The 19943-nt window shown below is 40.5% G+C and overlaps 1 protein-coding gene across 1 annotated transcript in view; it reads right to left on the reverse strand.

Moving 5' to 3' along the window:
• Positions 1-19943, reverse strand: part of MRPS27 (mitochondrial ribosomal protein S27) — a 91591-nt gene that overhangs the window by 16911 nt on the left and 54737 nt on the right. The window contains exon 5 of the mRNA XM_082649863.1: positions 2223-2337. Coding sequence (XP_082505989.1) covers positions 2223-2337 — 115 coding nt within the window. The remainder of the gene's footprint in view (positions 1-2222; positions 2338-19943) is intronic.

Consider the following 19943-nt stretch of genomic DNA (forward strand, 5'->3'; position numbering starts at 1 on the left):
CCACATTCTTGTCAGCATCTGTTATCTCTTGTCTCTTAGACTAGTTTTTAAAGACCCAAGAAGCCTGAAGTTGCCATGGCTCCCATGTGACTTGCACGCACAATCAAGTCTGACTATTAATGGTCTAGGCTGTGGTCATGTGTCTGTTTTAAATCCTTACTTCAGTAGGCTCATCCCCCCCACCCCCCGTCAACCACCAGAAACACCTGAGGAATTCTTTTTTTCCCAATTATACCCATCCCCTTAGAAATTCTGATAACCCTAAACCCCAGTTGCAAATCACTGCTGAACTGAGTCACTATTACCAGCACGCTGTGCAGAATGCCTCAGATGTGCCGAAATGGAAAAAAAGTTTAGAATCCATTGCTTTAAAGGTTGTAGCTCATGAGCAGTGTTTAAATTCATCAAAGCAGTCAACCAAATCTGCACTAATCCCTAAGGCAGGGTAAAAACAAAATATCTTAGAATGATAAATCATTAAAGCCAGAAGGAACCTTAGAAATCAACTGGTCAGTGATTCTCAACACTGACTGCAAATGAGAATCAGCTTGGGAGCTTAAAAAAGACACCAATGAGGTATGAAAAGGCAGAGCACAGAGGATTTTAAGGGCAGTGAAACTAGTCTGTATGATACTACAATGGTAGATACATGTCATTATACATTGTTTAAACCCACAGAATGTACAACATCAAGAGTGAACCCTAATGTAAACTATGGACTTTGGGTGATTATGTGTCAATGTAGGTTCATCAGTTGTAACAAATGGCTCACTCGGGAGGCTGTGCACGTGTGGGGACAGGGAACATGTGGGAAATCTCTGTACCTTCTGCTCAATTTTATTGTGAACCCAAAACTGCTCCAAAAAACTAAAATCTATTTTTAAAAAAAACAATTAAAAAAATACCAATGGCTGGGCTCCAGAAAGATCAAATTAAATTAGAATCTTGGGGGTGGAGAAAAGCATCTATAATTTTTAAAAGCTTCTTGTGTGATTCTAACGGGCAGCCAGGGCTGGAAATCACTGATTTAGTACAACTCACTTGACTTAAGAGTTGAAAAAACTAAGACCTAGAAGAATAAAATTACTATTTGCCTGAAGTTATGAACAATTGGTAGAATTTATGAGGTTAAGCTTGGGTCTTCTGACTCCTTGTCTGGTGTTCTTTCCACTAAAAGACTAGTAAGAGTAGAAAATGAGACAGACATTTTTTGTCTTTCCAGAACTTCTTGTTTTGTTTTCATAGGGATCTTCTTCTTTGAGTATGATCTGTGTCATTAAAGTCTGAAGTGAACAGCAAGATTTAATCCATTCCTTCCCCTGGGGCCTAATATTAGATTTATCAGTGAACCTGCTTATCTACTTTATTAAATTATAAGCTTTCCGAGGGAAGGGACAGGACATTGCTCCTTTTTTGGGACAATGCCATACCCAATACAACATCTCACACACAAACGATCTGAAATGTATAAGTTAAATTAGGCCCAAGTCATGGGAATAAGAACTCCCAAAACCAAAATTAGTATTTCTTTTTGAGGTCTGCCATAGAAGGTCCAGTGACACTACAGAAATAATACATTTCCACAGAAATACTGTTAAAGTCTTGTTAAGGGTCAAGCTAGGACTGTAGCTTGAGACTCACAATAATAACATTCTAAACTTTTGCTTATTTTGTACTTATTTCATACTATGAAGGGAATGAAGACTCAACCCTTGGGTAGAGTATAACATGCAGAAAGACCCTAATCATAGGGGCTCTGGGGCTTGAGGGGAGGAGTCAGGGACTTAGGAAGACATGTTTTGAATAACCTAGGAAGTCTGTCTTCTTAAAAATGTGTAAGATGATCTGAATGCTCTGGAGATCACACTCCAGCAAAATGGTCACGTCTTTTTCTCTAAACTTCACCAAAGGGAACTAGGCAAAAAATCCAAGACTTCGGGATCAAGAATGAAATGACCACCGACAAAGTTCTTGTGATCAGATTACCTTTTGCTTTTACCACTCCATTTTTAAGTCACTGTGCTTGGAACAGCCACAGCTACCGGAATGTTTATTGTTAATGGGCTGGTTAATTTATACCAGCTCCATTCTAAAAAGATTTTCTGAGGGCAAATAAATTTAAAAGTTACTTCTTGTACTATTCTCTGCTGTTCTGTAATGGTACAAACACCAAATCACCTAAACTCAGGAGAATAAGCTGCAAATGCCAGGAAACCACTCACCTTATTTACAAGGGTATATAAGGCCTTGTCTTGTGCACCATATTTTAGACACTGCCTAATCCAGGTGTGGATAGTCCAATCTCTCAGGTACCAGCAGTTGGGGCTGTGTCGAAATCTAAATAAAGCATAAGAAGAGAGAAAACTGGGGTTAACTCTTAAATGTCAATGCCAAAATCCCTCTTCCATCAGTAGGTCCGGATGTGCAGTCAATGTGATCATAAAAGTCATAAAGACCAACAGTTGCTAAAAGCTTGAGGGTAAAACTCATTCACTATAAAGTCTGAAATGGGAAAAAGAAGGCAAAATAATAATAAACAAAAAGAGTATAAAAATTTTGTTCCTTATTTATACCCCCAATTCAATACGTTGTTTTAACATAAGATTTACAAAAATGATTTCAGGAATATGCTCTACTAACCATGGTGTTACATAAGTACACATTTCATTAGAAGACATGTGGAAGCTTATACTTTAGAAGTTTAAAATAAAACAGATGAAGCAAAAATGAAAACTAGGATAGCATAACAATTCTAGAGGAAAATCAGCTTTGAGTTATATTGCTATTTCTTATGGCACTTAGGAGACATTAGGACACTCTTCAGTGAACTGAAAGAAAACAAAAAGAAAAAAAAATTTTTTGAGCAAAATTTAGCATTCAGGCCCTCCAGGATCCGTGATCACGCTTTCTCACAGCCCTATTCCAGTGCTTCGGTCTATCTCCTCTTGCTTCCTACTGTTCTCCACATGGTTTTAAAAGGCCTAAGCAGTCCAAGCTGAGGTGTATAATAGTACCAGTATTCCGACAAAAGAATGGAACTTGGAAAGGAATTCAAATGCTGCTCTTGCCTTGAGTTGGCACACACTGGTTGGAGCAGCTTCTCCTTGCTCTTGGGGGTCTGTGCCACAAGGCTGAGTGAGAGGGGAGACCTCTCACTCAGGTGAGAGGTGTGAGTGTGTGAGGCCGCCTCTGTTTATCTGCTTTGATCGGGACGGTTCCTCAAACATCATCTCGTGTCAGCTGAAGTCCCCACTTTGACCATTGAGGAAGCAAGTCAATCCCTGGACCCCACAAAATTCAAACAGTTTTCTTAAAAACAAAAGGCAAGACAAAAACTTAAAGTGAAAGAATTTTGTGCCATGTTTGAGAATTGGGGCTAGAGGCTAATACTGGTGTTTTTCAAAGGCTGGTTATTCAATCTGCCACCTGCTATTTCCTGCCATCTGGCATTGGGATAGTTTCCTGCTGAACAGGTTCTCTGCCAAAGTAAAAGCTGAGAAAAAGAGAGCAAGTGAGAAGTAGTATTTAATTTAGGCTATTTATTAGTGATCTGGTGAGAGATTTGATAAAAATAAGATCTGAAGATGTTTTATGGATTTAAAGCCATCTAGCTCTGTCCAGTTTTTTGACTGCCTTAGATTTGGCTGGAAAATGTCTCTCTCACTCTTTCTTTACAGAATTAATCCCTTTTGATAAAAGGAGAAGGATAGAAATATGTCAAATTATGTTTAAGATGAGAGTGACCTAGCCAGAGAAAGCCGTTGTATAAGTGCCCTAGATAGTAGGTCTAATGAGATCCTCTGCATAGAAATGAAACAAACTATATCTTTTAGTATTTCATGCTTTCCCTCACATTTTAAAGTCAACAGTTGAGCAACCTGAGCGTCACTCCTTGTTACTCTGAAAAATCTGAGATTTGAAGTGTAATGGCCAATTAACAGCTAATTTTATTTAAAAAAAAAAAAAAAAAGTCAAGTGAAATACCAGGTGTACTGCCTAAAGATGGTGATGTTTTCTCGCTAGCCTGTAGGCTCCCTGGGCAGTAAGTAGGGGCAGTGACTGCCTTGCTCCACACTGGTTCCTCAGTGCCTGACACAATTTGTGGCCCACAATAGGTTGTTGACAAATAAAAAGAGAGCTTTAAAAATCAGCACGTATTAAATGCAATAATGTATTGATCATTATGTTAACTTCTATGGTATATTATAGAATTGTAAATTCCCTGTTTGGGGTATTTATAATCTCATTACAAAAATAAGGTATATAAACCAGTTTAACAATAACACGGGGGCGGGGAGCGTAATAAACACTAAAAATGCAGAGGGCACTACTAGATGCTAGAGGTATTTTTGGTAGTAGTGGCTTTTAGGTTTAGTCTATTTTTCCTTTGAAAACAAACAAACAAAACAAAACAAAACAAAAAAATGTCAATTATCTCCTTTACCCACGATTATTTAAATCTTATCTTCTGCTTTAGGATGTCTCCAATGACCATTAAAGTTATTACTTTTCTTTTTGATGGACTTTAAAATAAGAGCACCATGACCACATCCAACCAAACACCCTTTTCTCTTACTCACAATCAGCAGACCATTTTTAGGCTTTGAAAAAGAGGAACAAAGATGGATAGGATCTAGTTATAGACCTTCAAAGCACAAATGAAAATTTGTTTAAAGCCATTTGCTAACACACGGATGAACAGAAAAGTCTTTTCTTCTCAAATCTTTCCTTATCACCTTTTATTTCTTAGAAGCTTAAAGGGAAAAGTAACTCAAGACTTCACACAACTAATATAATCATCTGCACGGCTGTCCTTTGAATGATGTGTCAACAGACTCACATGGGTCTTTACTAAGTTCACTCTCTCTCCCATCCTGGAACAGGGCTACTTGGTGTGATCTCTGCTCTGTAAGACCTAATAATCCAGATACACAACCATGACTAGGATATTTTCAACTAACTGACAATATTAAATCAATTTAGGAATAAGAGGCAAACACACATATATTATGAAATATGTTGCTCAAAGTGCAATTCTTGTATTTCCTAGCCAGGCAACAAATAAACTCCTTTTGAAGCCCTCATTAGCATTAAAAAAAAAATTAGCACACAACTTATGTGAGTAACTATCTAGAATATAAACCACTCAAAACATTGGAATAGTAGGGTCCAACTTTGGATGTTGAGTTTAAGAATTCTCTGTCAGTGGCTTTTTAAGCAGTTCAGACAGAAAAACCCGGGCCCTTTTCAGAACAGCCAGTGGAAATATGACAGGCAGGTAAGTCTCTGGAATGGGTACTTGCCTGGAAAGATTCTGCAAACTGCTGGGCCAGCATTCTCCCTTTTAGCCAAGAGAAAAGCAAAGAGACAAGAACACAACTAACACATTGATTTTCCAAATTGCCTGCAAACAGACTGGCTTTTGTTCTTGCCTACTCTGACCACCAGCCCAGCAGATTACAGGCAGCTACTGTAGGAGTCCCCTCTGTGCCCCATGCCATCAGCTGTTTGCTCACCTCGACAGAAGCTTTATTATTGTCCAGGCCAGCAGGCTGCCAAGCTAGGCAAACCGTGTGAGTGTGGAAAAGATAAACAAATGCAACCCAAATAACCCCAACAATGCTTGTGCTCATGAAGGCAAGAGACATTCTGAGCTTCCCGCTTATAAAACAGAAGCAAACTTGACAACAATCCTAAGGACATGAGTGTTTTCTTGGAAGGAAGGAGGGGCACAAGAAGGAGAAGGAGAGAATGAAGTGTGTTCTTAAGCTCCGGCTTTACTAGTTCCCAAAGCTGGTATCCTATGGCTGAAGATAACTCTGTCCATAGTGCAAGACAGAACTTGCCCAGGCAAGTCAAACGGCGGGAACTGAGAAGCTTCCTCTCCTCAAAAATCAGGTTACATTCCAGGCTTTTCAGGGCATTCACCAGCACTACTGTTCATTCAAGACTGATGTCACCAGGAAGGAAGGAGAGCAGAATCACAGGATGCATGACATGGGGAAAAAGTCTTTGATACCTTCGAGATATCTTAGAAGGGAAGAGCAGTTATATAAAGGAAGTCAAGAGTGAAAAGTAAAACGCCAGAGACTTACTACGATTGCACAGGAGGTACCTCATTGTGTGTAGAAGTCACATGAGATTTCCTTTTGTGACCAATTTGTGACCAATTTCATCATTGCATTAAAAAAAAAAAGCGATACAGCCTTTTTTCCATGGGTTCAACCAAAGGTTATTGTTGAAGGCAAAAGTGGTGATGCTCCTCAGCTATTTCTGTATCACAAATAAAGGCGCTCCTGACTGAGCAGGGCTAATGCACAGATGCCAGAGCCTGGAGCTCAGCGGCTCCACCATTTAGCTGCAGCGCTGGCTCTTCCATATGAATGAGCAAGCTTTCCACAACATTTATCTGATTATGAGAGCCACCATCCTTAAACACACACACGCAGCTTTCCTCTCCTCCCCAGTGAATTCTGTATCCTGTAGCAACAGGCTTTACAGATGGAAACCTCAGGCCCCGAGCTGGGTAGACATGGAGATGGGTGAGGGGCTGGGGTAAAAGGAGGACTGGAAGAGTGCCAAGAAGAGAACACAGCTGGCTTCAGAGTCTGTAGTGCGGACGGGAGCCTTATCAATGAAGCAAAGTGGGCACTTATTGAAAGGTTTGAGCGCTTCCCTGAACTAAACCCAAAGAGCAAGAGGGTATCATGTGATTATTCAAACCAGAATCTGATTCAGTCATGGCTATGCACTTTCTTATTCTACAAGGATAATTACTTTCTTTTGCATCCTGCTGGAAATTCTGCTTTCATCAATTATTAGTTGCCCCCAACTACCACAAATAAAACCAAGTTCTGATGCAATAATTTTCTAATGACTATTATATCTTTGTCAAGTGTTTGAAAAAGGGGGCTAATATAGGAGTCTAATATAGGAACTGATAATAAAGACATCAGTATTCTAGATTAAAACCACTTTCTTGCTTGAGATCCCAGATTCTTACTTTTATAGGGGAAATTCAGGTCATTTTAACCTTTTAAAAAATTTTATTTATTTTATTGATTGATTGGCTGCGTTGGGTCTTCGTTGCTGTGCACGGGCTTTCTCTAGTTGTGGTGAGCTGTGGCTACTCTTCATTGGGGTGCGTGGGCTTCTCATTGCGGTGGCTTCTCTTGTTGCCGGAGCACGGGCTCTAGAGCACAGGCTCAGTAGTTGCGGCGCATGGGCTTAGTTGCTCCGCGGCATGTGGGATCTTCCCGGACCAGGGCTAGAACCCATGTCCCCTGCGTTGGCAGGCAGATTCTTAACCACTGCGCCACCAGGGAAGCCCAAGGTAATTTTAACTTTTCAACAAATATGTCCTGCGTGTGCACTAAGTGACGCACCAAGAGCAAGAATCCCCTCCTTTTAAAACATTGCCCTCGCAAATGCCCAAGTTTGGGCTTGTACATTTCCAATGAATTCATTATCTACCTCTTAGGCAGATAAAAATGTCTTTTTTTAAAAATTTTCAAGTTCTAATGCTTTTTTCTTTTTTAAAAAACAGGTTTACAAAGATACACAAACAGTAAAATTCACACTCTTCAGTGAATCTGTCTGTGAATTTTGACAAATGCATCCAGTTGTGTAACCACCACAGTCAAGCTAAAAGAACAGTTCTATCAACCCTAAAAATTCCTAATGCCTCCTTTAGAACCAACCTCTCCAGGGTTTGCTGCTTAATTTGAGCAAATTTTATACAGATAACCTCCTCGAGATTCTTTCTAAACCTAGAGTTATTAATTTTATAAGAGGAAAAGCAAATAAGGTAATAAAACTATAATTTCAGTTCAGTTGTAATTTACATTCTGCCAATTTCCAAATTAGAACTTGAAAAAATTAAAATCCAGTTTACAAGTAGTTTTCTCTGAGTTCTATACACAGCCATGAGACATCTGGTATCCCTGTTTGCCTTCTAATAAGAGTAACAAGTAAGTGGATTTTTTGGTAGAGAATAACACAGGCATAGAATTTTACAAATGTGAAGTGCTAAATAAATGCAGCATAATAACACGTTTTAAAGTGAAGATGGAAAACAGAGGGACTTGCTAGATATCAAAGTCAAAGTCTAAATTTGTCATACCCTGGGCTTAAAAATGAGGTCACCAGCATTTCACCTGGTATAATGAAATAATATTTCACATCCAAGAAACTACTCTAGGAGAAATACTCTATTTTCCATATCCATTCATGGACTAGAAAACAAGCAAGGACAAGTAGGACATATATCCGCAAACTATTCTGTCTTCTCTCTGATCTGGCTATTGTTTAGCCAGATAACATCTCTCAATATAGGGGACACATTTTTCATTCACTAAGAAAATACTTACTAAGTAGCTACCCTGTGCCAGATGGTCTGTAGTCTAACCCTGCTGGTCTACCCAGTTTCCTCTAGTTTCAAACAATCTTAAAGATGACATCTCTCCCTTCAGATACAGAAAGAAAAAAACCTATAGACTGACTCTATGCTCTGCTGCTCCTCCCCAGTCAGATGAAGCCAATTGTTCTTTGTCTGAAGCCTACTATTTTTGTCAGCCTCCAAAAGGTGATGCATGTGGATAACAGGGAAGGATTATTTGTGGGGAGAACTGGAGAAGAAAAAAGTATTTACAGTGATTGCTGAGGTGCCCTCCTGGCGATGGTCCTAAAAGCATAAAACGTCTGTCTTTGTAGTCAACAACTGATCTGTCAGTGAAACTGCACCCAGAAGTGCCTGGTGAGGCTTCTCCAGCCACTTGCAAGGTGGATACACAGGTTAGCTTCATGCCTGAGAGATGGTGGAGGGCAAGGTGAGGCTAAAGGAAGAGGGCCTTCAGCTCAGGACAGCTGGAAGCTGAGAAAAACTGGATTTTGGAACCAGTCCTATTTATAAAAACACGTAGAGTTGTGGGAACTGGCTTGGGTCGGGCAAAGATAAGGGAAATATTTTTGGTTTTCAGTAGGAAATCTATGAGCCATAAATGAGCCAGTTTTAAAAAGACGCCAACATTTCCTGATGTCTTCTAAAGTTTTGGCTAGGAACTTCAGACACAATTTCTGCAAAATCATAAATAATACGATGACTAAGGCAGGAAAATCACATATATTAATTAACCAGGGGTAGGCTATATATCTGAAGAGTTCTGAGGAAGGGGGAGGCGTGAAAGAAAAAGGAGGAAGACAAAGGAATAGCATTTCGGATTTCTGGAGTATTCTAGCCTTAGTGAAGTTGTCGGGATTAAGTCTGCCACAAAAGAAATGAGCAGGCAGAGGACTGGCCCAGGGGACGAAGCACACCAGCATAAAAGCACAGAAGAGTTAAGCTGGTATTGAGCGGATTTATATGTGTTTTTGTGTGTGAGATTATGGATCTCTTTTGGGGTATTTTTGATGGAAGAGAAGCTCAGCACTAATCTGGATTTCTTAAGAATCAGATCTTTTTTTTTAAATAAAGAAGAAAAGCATCACAGTGTTTTAAACATTTTGATTCTCTAACACATGGAAAAGTTGAACCTCAAAGGATTCTGTTTACAGCAAAAGGTAAGATTGGATTTACTTCCAGTTATACAACCCAAGTTCATAGCTAGTTTCTATTTCTGTAACTCTACTGACTTCATTATTAAGGCTTTAAGCTCTTAAAAGGCAGGGGACAAGTTTTCTATCTTTTCGTGACCTACAACAGTAGGTGTCTGATGATTTGGCAATAGTGCCTAGGCCTGCTAAGACTGTATAAATACCAATAATGTATGTTGAAACTCATGAATATTATTTATATTTGAAACGATAATTCACTTCTGGTTTTGAAGTATTATCCTGCCTATAAACAGACGAAGCCAGGAGGAAATGCTACCTTTTTTGTGCAAGGCAGGAGGAGATCAGAGATGGCAGAGAATGTGAAATAATATGTGGTCATTCTGGAAAGCCACCTACTCCTCACTTCTGCCCCCTGCTGCCTCCTTCCCATCATACATAAAAGGATACATGGATTCTGCAGTGCAGTGAGTTCAGGGAACAGACAAGCTGATGGGAGAGTGAAACCAAAAACAGGAGGATAGACAATAGAGCACATGGGTTCAAAGACCTCCCCTAACAAGTTCTAAATCAAAAATCTTAGACTCCTCTCAAGATTGGAAGAGACTCTGAAAGCCATCTAGGCCAAGTAAATTGGGGATGGGGAAGGAAGAAAAGTTCATATAGAATTAGAGAATCTATAGTTTAGTGCTGGTAGGGGCCTTCAATAACCACTGTTCATTAAACTATTTATTGAGAAGTCACTACTTACCAAGCCCTGTACTGGGTGATGTGAAATGGTCTAGTCTAATTCCTTTACTTTATGGATGAGGAATCTTGGTGTCCAATGAGATGAAATGATTTATCCAAGATAAGCAAGATAACTCCAGGACCTAAACTATAAACTAGACTGTTTACTCTTACTATTCCACCACTGCCTTTCAATTCTTTTATTTGTAAGACATCTTTAAGAAACATCTCTGCAGTTTGACAAAGATCTCTAACCTACTAAAAACAAAGAAACAAACAAAGAAAAAAAAACTCAGGCGGTGAAACAGTTTTGGAATTGCCCTGAATTAGCCATTTGACATTGTAGTCACTCGATCCTTGGGGTTTCAGTTCCTACAACTGTAGAATGAAAAGGTAGGATTATCTAGATCATACACTCAAATGTCTGCAGGGGCCAGTCAGTTAATATAAATGCATGAAGAGGGGGCTTCCCTGGTGGCGCAGTGGTTGAGAGTCCGCCTGCTGATGCAGGGGACGCGGGTTCATGCCCCGGTCTGGGAGGATCCCACATGCCGCAGAGCGGCTGGGCCTGTGAGCCATGGCCGCTGGGCCTGCACGTCCGGAACCTGTGCTCCGCAACGGGAGAGGCCACAACAGTGAGAGGCCCGCGTACCGCAAAAAAAAAAAAAAAAAAAAAAAAGCATGAAGAATCATGTAAGACAATAGGTACAAAGCTACTTGTATTATTATCGAGCAAAGTAGCTGCCTAGTTATACTGTTTTTGAAACCATATTGTATGGGTCAAACAAAATACACTGACACTCAACTAGACCAGACCCCTGAAACGCCTTCCAGCTCCCATGTTTAATGACTGAAGAATAATAAGCCTAATCCATTCATTAAAACATCATACATTTACACACCTCTGTTAAACTAGAAAAATGGCAGTGATACAAATAAGAGAACAGAGACTCAAAGACAAAAGCTACCATTCAGTCCACATCTGATTCTACTCTATTCCACTAGCCTCATTCCCCAGTCAGGTGAATATCATTTCACCCAGCTTGGGCAGTCTACATAGACTATTATGGGGACAGCAGACCTCACAAACTGGCATCTAAAATTTCAAGATGAAATGATACAATCACTAAATTAAATTCAAGGTCCTTAAAAGTAGATTTTAATTGGAGATCAAGTTTTGCAAGATAATAAAAATTTCAGCAACTGATCCCTCCCTAAGTAAAGGATTTTCTACTCAAATGAATACTTCATTGTATTCAATTTATATCTAAGAGTCAGCCATCCAAAGTAACTTGCCTATAAAATACAAATTGTTTCTGTATGTTGCTGCTTTCTTTCACTCCTTAAATTATTGCTAAGCAGGCATAAACATCCAAATAGTTCACCACCATAACTTACTTATTTTTGGTATCAAACCCCTGTTAAGTGGCAATTCTTAAAGCAGAGATGGTTGAACCCTTCAAAACTGGGGGAGTGATATGGGAGTGGCCACAGGGATATTAAGAAATTACTTGCCAGTTTCTGGAACCATAAAAGGACATAATCATTTTTTGTAGCTAAAAGGGAAAGAAATTTGAAAACTGACGATTAGATTTGTTAGTCTAACTGGTTTTCTGCAAGCTTTAATTTACCAATTACTAAAACATCCTTATTTATATATGAAGGTAAGAGAATTAAGATGTCTTTTCTTTCCTGTGCTGCCAAATGGTAAAAACCAGACTGCCTACATTTAATAAGCAGCTCCTCTATTTAGCTCAAACTAGCACCCCCACACTAAAACCAAACTTTTTTTTTTTTTTTGCGGTACGCGGGCCTCTCACTGTTGTGGCCTCTCCCGTTGCGGAGCACAGTCTCCGGACGCGCAGGCGCAGCGGCCATGGCTCACGGGCCCAGCCGCTCCGCGGCACGTGGGATCCTCCCAAACCGGGGCACGAACCCGTGTCCCCTGCATCAGCAGGCGGACTCTCAACCACTGCGCCACCAGGGAAGCCCTAAAACCAAACTTTTTAATAGCTGAATATTTGAAATTGTACATCACAATATACTAAGAAAATTCTTAAGAATGACCAAATGCAACATGATAACAATCATTTAAGAAAGAATGATTACCAATTTTAAACAGGGAAGAGCTGATTCCTTAGTAATACTCCAAAAACAAAGGCCTGGGTTCGTCTGTTCTAGCTGGCAAGACTTCCATACAACCACCATGCTACAGCTAAACAAAAGCTGTTAGGCTGGCCCAGAAGGAGGGAATGAACAATTTGAAAAACATCTTTTATTGCTTAAGAAAATTTTTAAAATGTCTGAAAGTGCCAGGAGAGCTGTCTCAGTGTGACTGCAGGCAGCTTTCCAAAGTCCCTCTGCTTTTCTAAGGATGAGTCACAAGGAGAGGAGAGAGCATCTTGGCAAAGATACAGTCTTTCCTCTGGTTCCACGTTCACTCCCCCTTTTATTAAAAAAAAAAAAAGAAAAGCTTTGATGGATAACATTTAAATAGATTCCAGACAGGCTTAACTGAAGAAGTTTGAACACCAGGGAGGCAAAATATCATCGCAGAAGTCTCTATTGTTTGCCATTGTGAGCCACAGACACAGGGAAGCATCTCCTGCATCCTAAAAAGGGCTGCGTCCTTTGATCGTGTGTCAGATCGTGGCCATGTTTTGTGGGAGAGGAGAGAGAAACAAGCTATGAAAATACCTTTGCTTCCCTAGCTTCCTAAATGCCATTAGCTCATCTGCTGAACAATTACAGTGAGCTGGAAGGAGTGGGAGCCCGTCCTTTATGAATACACATCAAGTGCAATTTCACCTGCAGTAGCTGTAGGCTATCCACGTGTACCCGGCTCCTACAATGCATGCAGCCTTCAGTGAACAGGCACAATTTTTCCTTCACTAACTTTAGGCAAAAAAGCAAGGGAGCTAGTTAAAAAAAAAATTTTTTTTTTTTAAACAGAGAACAATTAAGGAAAAGTTGAATGTTAAACTAGAGAGAATAGTTCTGCTACTGTACCTATATGGAATCACTTATTCCAACAGAATGGAGCATGTGGTGAGGACAAAGCTGCTCTCTTCTGCATGTGATCATTCATCAGCCTACTATGAATCAGGATATTCTGCTGGACACTAAGTGACAAAGATAAGCAAATATACTTCTTGCCTTCAATGAGGTTCGATTGGGATTATCAAAAACCAAGTATTTTGTGAGCACCTAAAACAAGCATAGAAGGGTAATTCAGAAGGATTATAATACAATTCCTCATTTATACAACACTGATTATTTCATAACACTCTGGTACTCAATTTTCTAAAAATCAGCTCTCAGTAGAAAAGTAAATTCAATGTTTCTCTCCTCTTCCCAATAATCTTTTTTGTTTTCTTTGAATATATTTTAAAGACAAAATATTACAGATATAAAGTTGTACCTTCCTCCTCTCACTTCCAGAGGAGGAAAGTTGGTGGCTATCACTCTCAGGCATGTTTTTATACCTTTATTACCTAGGGATGTGTCCTGTGTTGAGTACTTTAGGGTACATATGCCTTTTAACTCTGTATTCAAGGGCCTGTCTGATAGAGAACTGAGCCAAACCATAGTAATGTGTGCTTCTCCAGGGGTAGAAGGGTAGGGACAGAAACAACAAAATTTCTGCTACCTGAGAGATGAGGGAGGCTAGGATGCTACTTTTCCTGTGGAAACTAATCAGCATTGTCACCCTGACAATGAACATCCCTGACAAGGTGATTGCTGCTCTGCATCTGACTGGAGCCCAGCCCTGACTCACTTACTGACTGGTTAAACCCACCTGAGAATCAGTTTTGTCACCTGTAAAATAAAGGTGATAATGCCTTTATCACTGGGTTACTATGAAAATCAAAGGAGAACTGGGTTAAGTATTTTGACAACTTTTAATCCTTCTTGGAACCAAGCAGAGTAGAAATATGCACACAAACAAGAAACATTATTGTTACGGCCTACGTGATATAGCACTTGATGGCATTCTGTCTGGTACTGCTTACTCGCTGCCTCAAGTGTGTCCTTCCTGAGGCTAAGGCCTGGGGCAGAACTGCTTTTGGTAGTAGAGAAGTAGAGACAAGATCTGGCAGCAGATGGACCTCACTTCTGTGTTATATCCCCAGGAAACCGACTCTAAAACCTCAGGATCCTAATTTGTAGAATGTGGGTAAAAGTTGTTCCCACTTGTGTTGTACACCCCTGGATTGAAATTCAGGCTGGAGAGAGAAGACATGTGATGTGCTCAGTGCAATGGCTGCAACGGCGCTTGCAGGCAACCTGGACAGGGTGGCTGACGGCAACCACATGCTGAGGGCCGCTGAGTTAAATGTGAGCTCTTAGGACTACTTTTCTCCACAAAGGATGTGACTTGCACGGTGCTGGGCACCTGTGCAGCAAACACCTGACTGCCACTAGCCAACAGGGATGGAAGAGAAGGGGAAGGACGGTCTCAGTAAGAAAGCGAAGAGTCCCCTACCCCTCACTCCTCTAGAGGCGGTTTCAAAGGAGGCGCTGGAAGGTGAACCAGAGGAGAGAACAGAGAGGCTTTTCACAATCCCAAAGGCTCAAAGCCAGCCAGTACAGGGTGTGCCAGTCAGTCTGATGACTGGTAGCAGGGTTTCTGATTTTATTTATCAGAGGAAAAGGTTCAGGCTCCCTTCTCCCAAAGAAGGGAGTTGGGAGGTGACCTAACGAGGAGTTAATTTACCCATTAGTGCTCTTGGGCCCTTGGACCGGTTTTCACAAGCTTGGCGACGCAGGGTTACAGCACAGTAGAGTTTATGCTTTGAGTCCTCTGTCCACTCAGTGCCCAGCAGCCTGTGGCTGGAGCCAACAACTAAGGAGTACAGACACCTACTGAAGATACACCAAACCACTCCGAAGAGAGCTGCCAAGTACGCTTATGGCTCAGATCTGTGTGTGGGGTAGAATCTCAGAGGAAGGAAAGAGTATCTACATAGGACATGCCACCCATCTAAGCCTAGCAAGTAAGGAAAAGAGCAACAAGGCAACCCATTTGCCACTAAACAAACCACTGCCCAACCTGCAACCTTTGCCTGCTCCCACCCCACAAGCGGCCAAGAACCCTCTTTTCCATCACTTTTCTACCATTGGGCACCCAAGAAAGAGTGTAAGGCTGAAAGCTCCCATTCCTGCCCCCAACCCAATGGTGCCATCAGCCCCTTCAGACAACTTGGACAAGGCAGCTGACGACAGCCACATGACAGTAAAGGGCCACCGAGTCAATGGGATATCTACGAAAAACACAATAGTTTTTCTCATGTTGAAAAGAAAAAGTGTGGATACGTATAACTAACCACTATTAACTTGTGTCTGTGTTAAGATAGGCTCCAAAAAGGAGAGAAAGACAGGATAAGCTGTTGCTATAGTGACCACAGAATTTGATCATTTCTAGGATTTTTCCATAATCCCATGCAACCTTAGGAAAGTCTAATTTATTAGCAATACCTGAAGTATTTGGTTGGCCAAAAAGTGCCTTCAGTTTTTAAGTAATAATTAAAAACACATTTTTCATTTTCACCAAGAACTTTATTTAACAACCATATTCACCCTTTTGTTCCACTACCTTCTGCCATTTTTTCAGGCAACTTCATAATTCCATCTTCCCAAAACTTTTTAAGAACAGATGCCTTTCACAGTCTTCCAGGGAATTGAAATTTTTTCCATTAAGAGAATTTTGTAAAGACCAAAATAAATGGAAATTCGAAGGTGCAATGTCTGGTGAATACGGCGGATCAATCAGAACTTCCCAGCCAAGCTGTAACAGTTTCTGCCTGGTCATCAAAGAAACATGTGGTCTTGTATCCAGATGGAAGATTATGCATTTTCTGTTCACTACGCGTTTTCTGTTTTCTGTTTCTGTAGATGCTTTTTGTTGAGTGCCGCTTTCAGCTGGTCTAATTGGGAGCAGTACTTGTTGGAATTAATCGTTTGGTTTTCCAGAAGGAGCTCATAATAGAGGACTCCCTTCCAATCCCACCATATACACAACATCACCTTCTTTGGATGAAGACCACCAGCCTTTGGTGTGATTGGTGGTGGTTCATGTCACTTGCCCCACCATCTCTTCCGTTCCACATTATTGTACAGCATCCACTTTTCATCGCCCGTCACAATTTGTTTTAAAACTGACATGTTTTCATTATGTTTAAGTACAGAATTGCATGCAGAAATATGGTCAAGAAGGTTTTTTTTCCACTTAACTTATGTGGAACCCGAACATCAAAGCGATTCACATAACCAAGCTGGTGCAAATGATTTTCAGCGCTTGATTTGTTTATTTTGAGCATGTCGGCTATCTTCCGAGCGGTATAACGTTGACTGTTCTCAATTAATGTCTCGATTTGTTTTTGTTTTTGTTTTGCGATACGCGGGCCTCTCACTGTTGTGGCCTCTCCCGTTGCGGAGCACAGGCTCCGGACGCACAGGCTCAGCAGCCATGGCTCAAGGACCCAGCCGCTCCGAGGCATGTGGGATCTTCCCGGGCCAGGGCACGAACCTGTGTACCCTGCATCGGCAGGCGGACTCTCAACCACTGCGCCACCAGGGAAGCCCTAATGTCTCGATTTGATCGCTATCAACTCCAACTGGCCCACCCGCCCAAGGAGCATCATCCAGCGAGAGATCTCCAGCACGAAACTTCGCAAACCACTTTTGACATGTCTGATCAGTCACAGCACCTTCTCCACACACTGCACAAATCTTTGTGTTTCAGTTGCATTTTTACCTTTCTTGAAATAATAAAGGATAATGGGCTGACAATGTTGCTTTTTTCCTTCCATCTTCAATGTAAAATGGCTACACAAAAATTCACCAATTTTGATGTCTTTTTTTAAATGCACGCTGATATGACAGCTGTCACATACAATCTAACAAAATTGTTTCCAATGAAGTTAAAGACAGCTAAGTGCTACTAGAGCCATCTTACAGAAAAAAAAAAAGAATGAACCCTTTGGCCAACCCAATATATTTCTAGAAATGAATGCTTATAAAAGAGTACAACATACTAAAGAACTTGCTTGTTTTGAGTATTTAGATCTTTTTTTAAAAAAAAAAATCAAACTGAGGGAAAGCTTCCTCTTCCTGGATCAGTTTGTGCAAAATCTTTATTACTGAGATTAATGATGAGAAGATGATAATGAATAACAGTATTATTAATTAAAAAGTACTGAACACTTATCATGTACTAGGCGTTATCCTAAGTACTTTATATACACTTTTTCCTTTTTACAGAGTAGGAAATTGGAACTGCAGAGGATAAATATCTCGTCTAAGAGCTTGTAATGAATCCAACACAGTGGTTTTCCCCATAGTGTTTGAAACAGATTGCTGGTTGTTGTTAAGCATCAGACGTAGTTAGCTTGCATTTAGACAGCCTTCTTTATAAAAAATGTGTCACTCTGAGCACTAAACTTGAATTCAGCGTGGCAGGAATGTAGAAACGAAAACAACAGGTTCTTATCTTCCATCTCATGCTTTTGCGAGGGTAGCCTGGCAGCGTTATTTTGTTGGGGGGCTCCCAAGGAATGCATAGGTCTTTTCTCTTGCATTGGTCAGTTTGCTCAGAGAGGACTCCCCCAGTCTCCTCCCTGAGAGGCATAATAAGGCTTGTATCCTCAGGTCCAGAGCCTTTCTGCCTCAACTCTCCAGAAAGAAAACTACCAGTCTTCTGCTAGGGTTGGAGAGAAACAATCTGGGCATTTCATTACGTCTTATGAAAACCTCTAATTAATCTGCCTCAGTTCCACCCACATCTCTTCTTTGGGAATTACCTGCTGCTTTTTATTTATGAGCCTTTCTAGGGTCCTCTGGTATGAACCACCTTGCTTCCAGATTTCCTCTCCCGCCAGTTTAAGTTGCAGCTTTCTCTTTCTGCTAAGAAGTTTGTTACCTCCTGTCCATCTGTTTTCTAGCTTCCAAAGTTTTGTTGCCTCCTCTCTTGTTCTCTTTATTCTGTAGGTGTTTATCTTTTTTACCCTCTATTGACATATTTGTGGAGATTTTGGTAGGAAATGGGGTTAAGCACATATGTTCAATCTGTCACATTTAATCAGAAGACGTCTACAGGCTCTTTGATCTCTCTATGGTTGGTCAATGGATATATAACGTTAGAAGTAATGATGATAAAGAAAATGTACTATTTCAGCAGTAATATCCTCTGTTTAAAAAAGAAGGAAACATCTTGAGTAAGACACTTAACCTCTCTGGATTTCAATTTTAATAAATTATGAAACAAGAGGCTAAAAAAGTCTCTCAATAACCCTTTCAACTCTAATACCCTTCAACGAAGGTCAAAAAGAAATCACAGTACTACATTATGAATTATTTGTTCAATCTAAACCATTTTACTGAAAACATTTGTGTACACATATTAAGACCCTAGTACATGGATGGTATGCTAAGTGTTAAGAGTACTGTTAAGACAGGGCTTCTCTGGTGGCTCAGTGGTTAAGAATCCGCCTGTCAATGCAGGGGACACAGGTTCGAGCCCTGGTCCGGGAAGATCCCACATGCCGCAGAGCAACTAAGCCCGTGCACCACAACTACTGAGCCTGTGCTCTAGAGCCCGCGAGCCACAACTACTGAAGCCCATGTACCTAGAGCCCGTGCTCCGCAACAAGAGAAGCCACCGCAATGAGAAGCTCGTGCACTGTGATGAAGAGTAGCCCTCGCTCGCCACAACTAAAGAAAGCCTGTGCACAGCAACGAAAACCCAATGCAGCCAAAAATTAAAAAAATAAAATAAAAATTTAAAAAGAGCATTGTTAAGACACAATCCCTAAATATTACCTTTTTTTTTTCCCTAGGGATAATCATGTTAACATTATTCAGGATTACTCTGAGCAATGAAAGACAGGTAAATCAAGCTTGGCTAGTTCCTTCTTAAGAAAGTAAGACATTATGTAATATTGCAATAATTTCTTAAATGGTAAAACTTCAGCCATATTCATAGTACCTTGTCTGCTCTGATTTTTAAAAAATGAAACACTTTATTTACATCTTAAGGGTCAAGAAGCTAGAGGAACGGATCCCACAAGATTATGAAACCAATATAACAGGAATATCTAACCTAGGTTGAAGCCCAGCAGAGCATCAAGGTACTTATGTGGCGACGTCCTGTAGCTGGTTTGCACAAAGCCTGGGAAACTGAGAACATACATCACACCACAGCCTAGCTTCCTGGGAAATACAATATCCACCCTCACTTATTCTTAGGGTTGACACAATGCTAACACCATTTCCCCCTTCCTGAAACTCTATACACGGACCCTACTGCTTTACATGGAGAGACAGCTACAGTCTAACAGAGATAGAAAAATGTCAGAATTTAGTGAATTCAGTACCACATAAGAACAGGGAACAAGAATCTCTTCCTTTGCGCACTGTGGAGAACCATTTGTATTACAGCACAATATCGCATATAATGCCACCTCTTCCTCTAGTAAATATGACAAAACTTTTCATTCCTTGTAAATGCCACATGGGATGTGACATTACACACAAGCCATGTCTTTAGGTACATTTTATTTTCTACCAATTTAAGGGATAACAAAGACTCAAAGGGTTCAGTTAAAAATTCGACTTTAGTGAATTCAGGTCATTCAAAAGTCAGGACTGTTGTTTGATATGCTTAA

Source organism: Grampus griseus, assembly GCF_964374135.1.
Source record: "Grampus griseus genome assembly, chromosome: 3".
NCBI classification, from domain to species: Eukaryota; Metazoa; Chordata; class Mammalia; order Artiodactyla; family Delphinidae; genus Grampus; species Grampus griseus.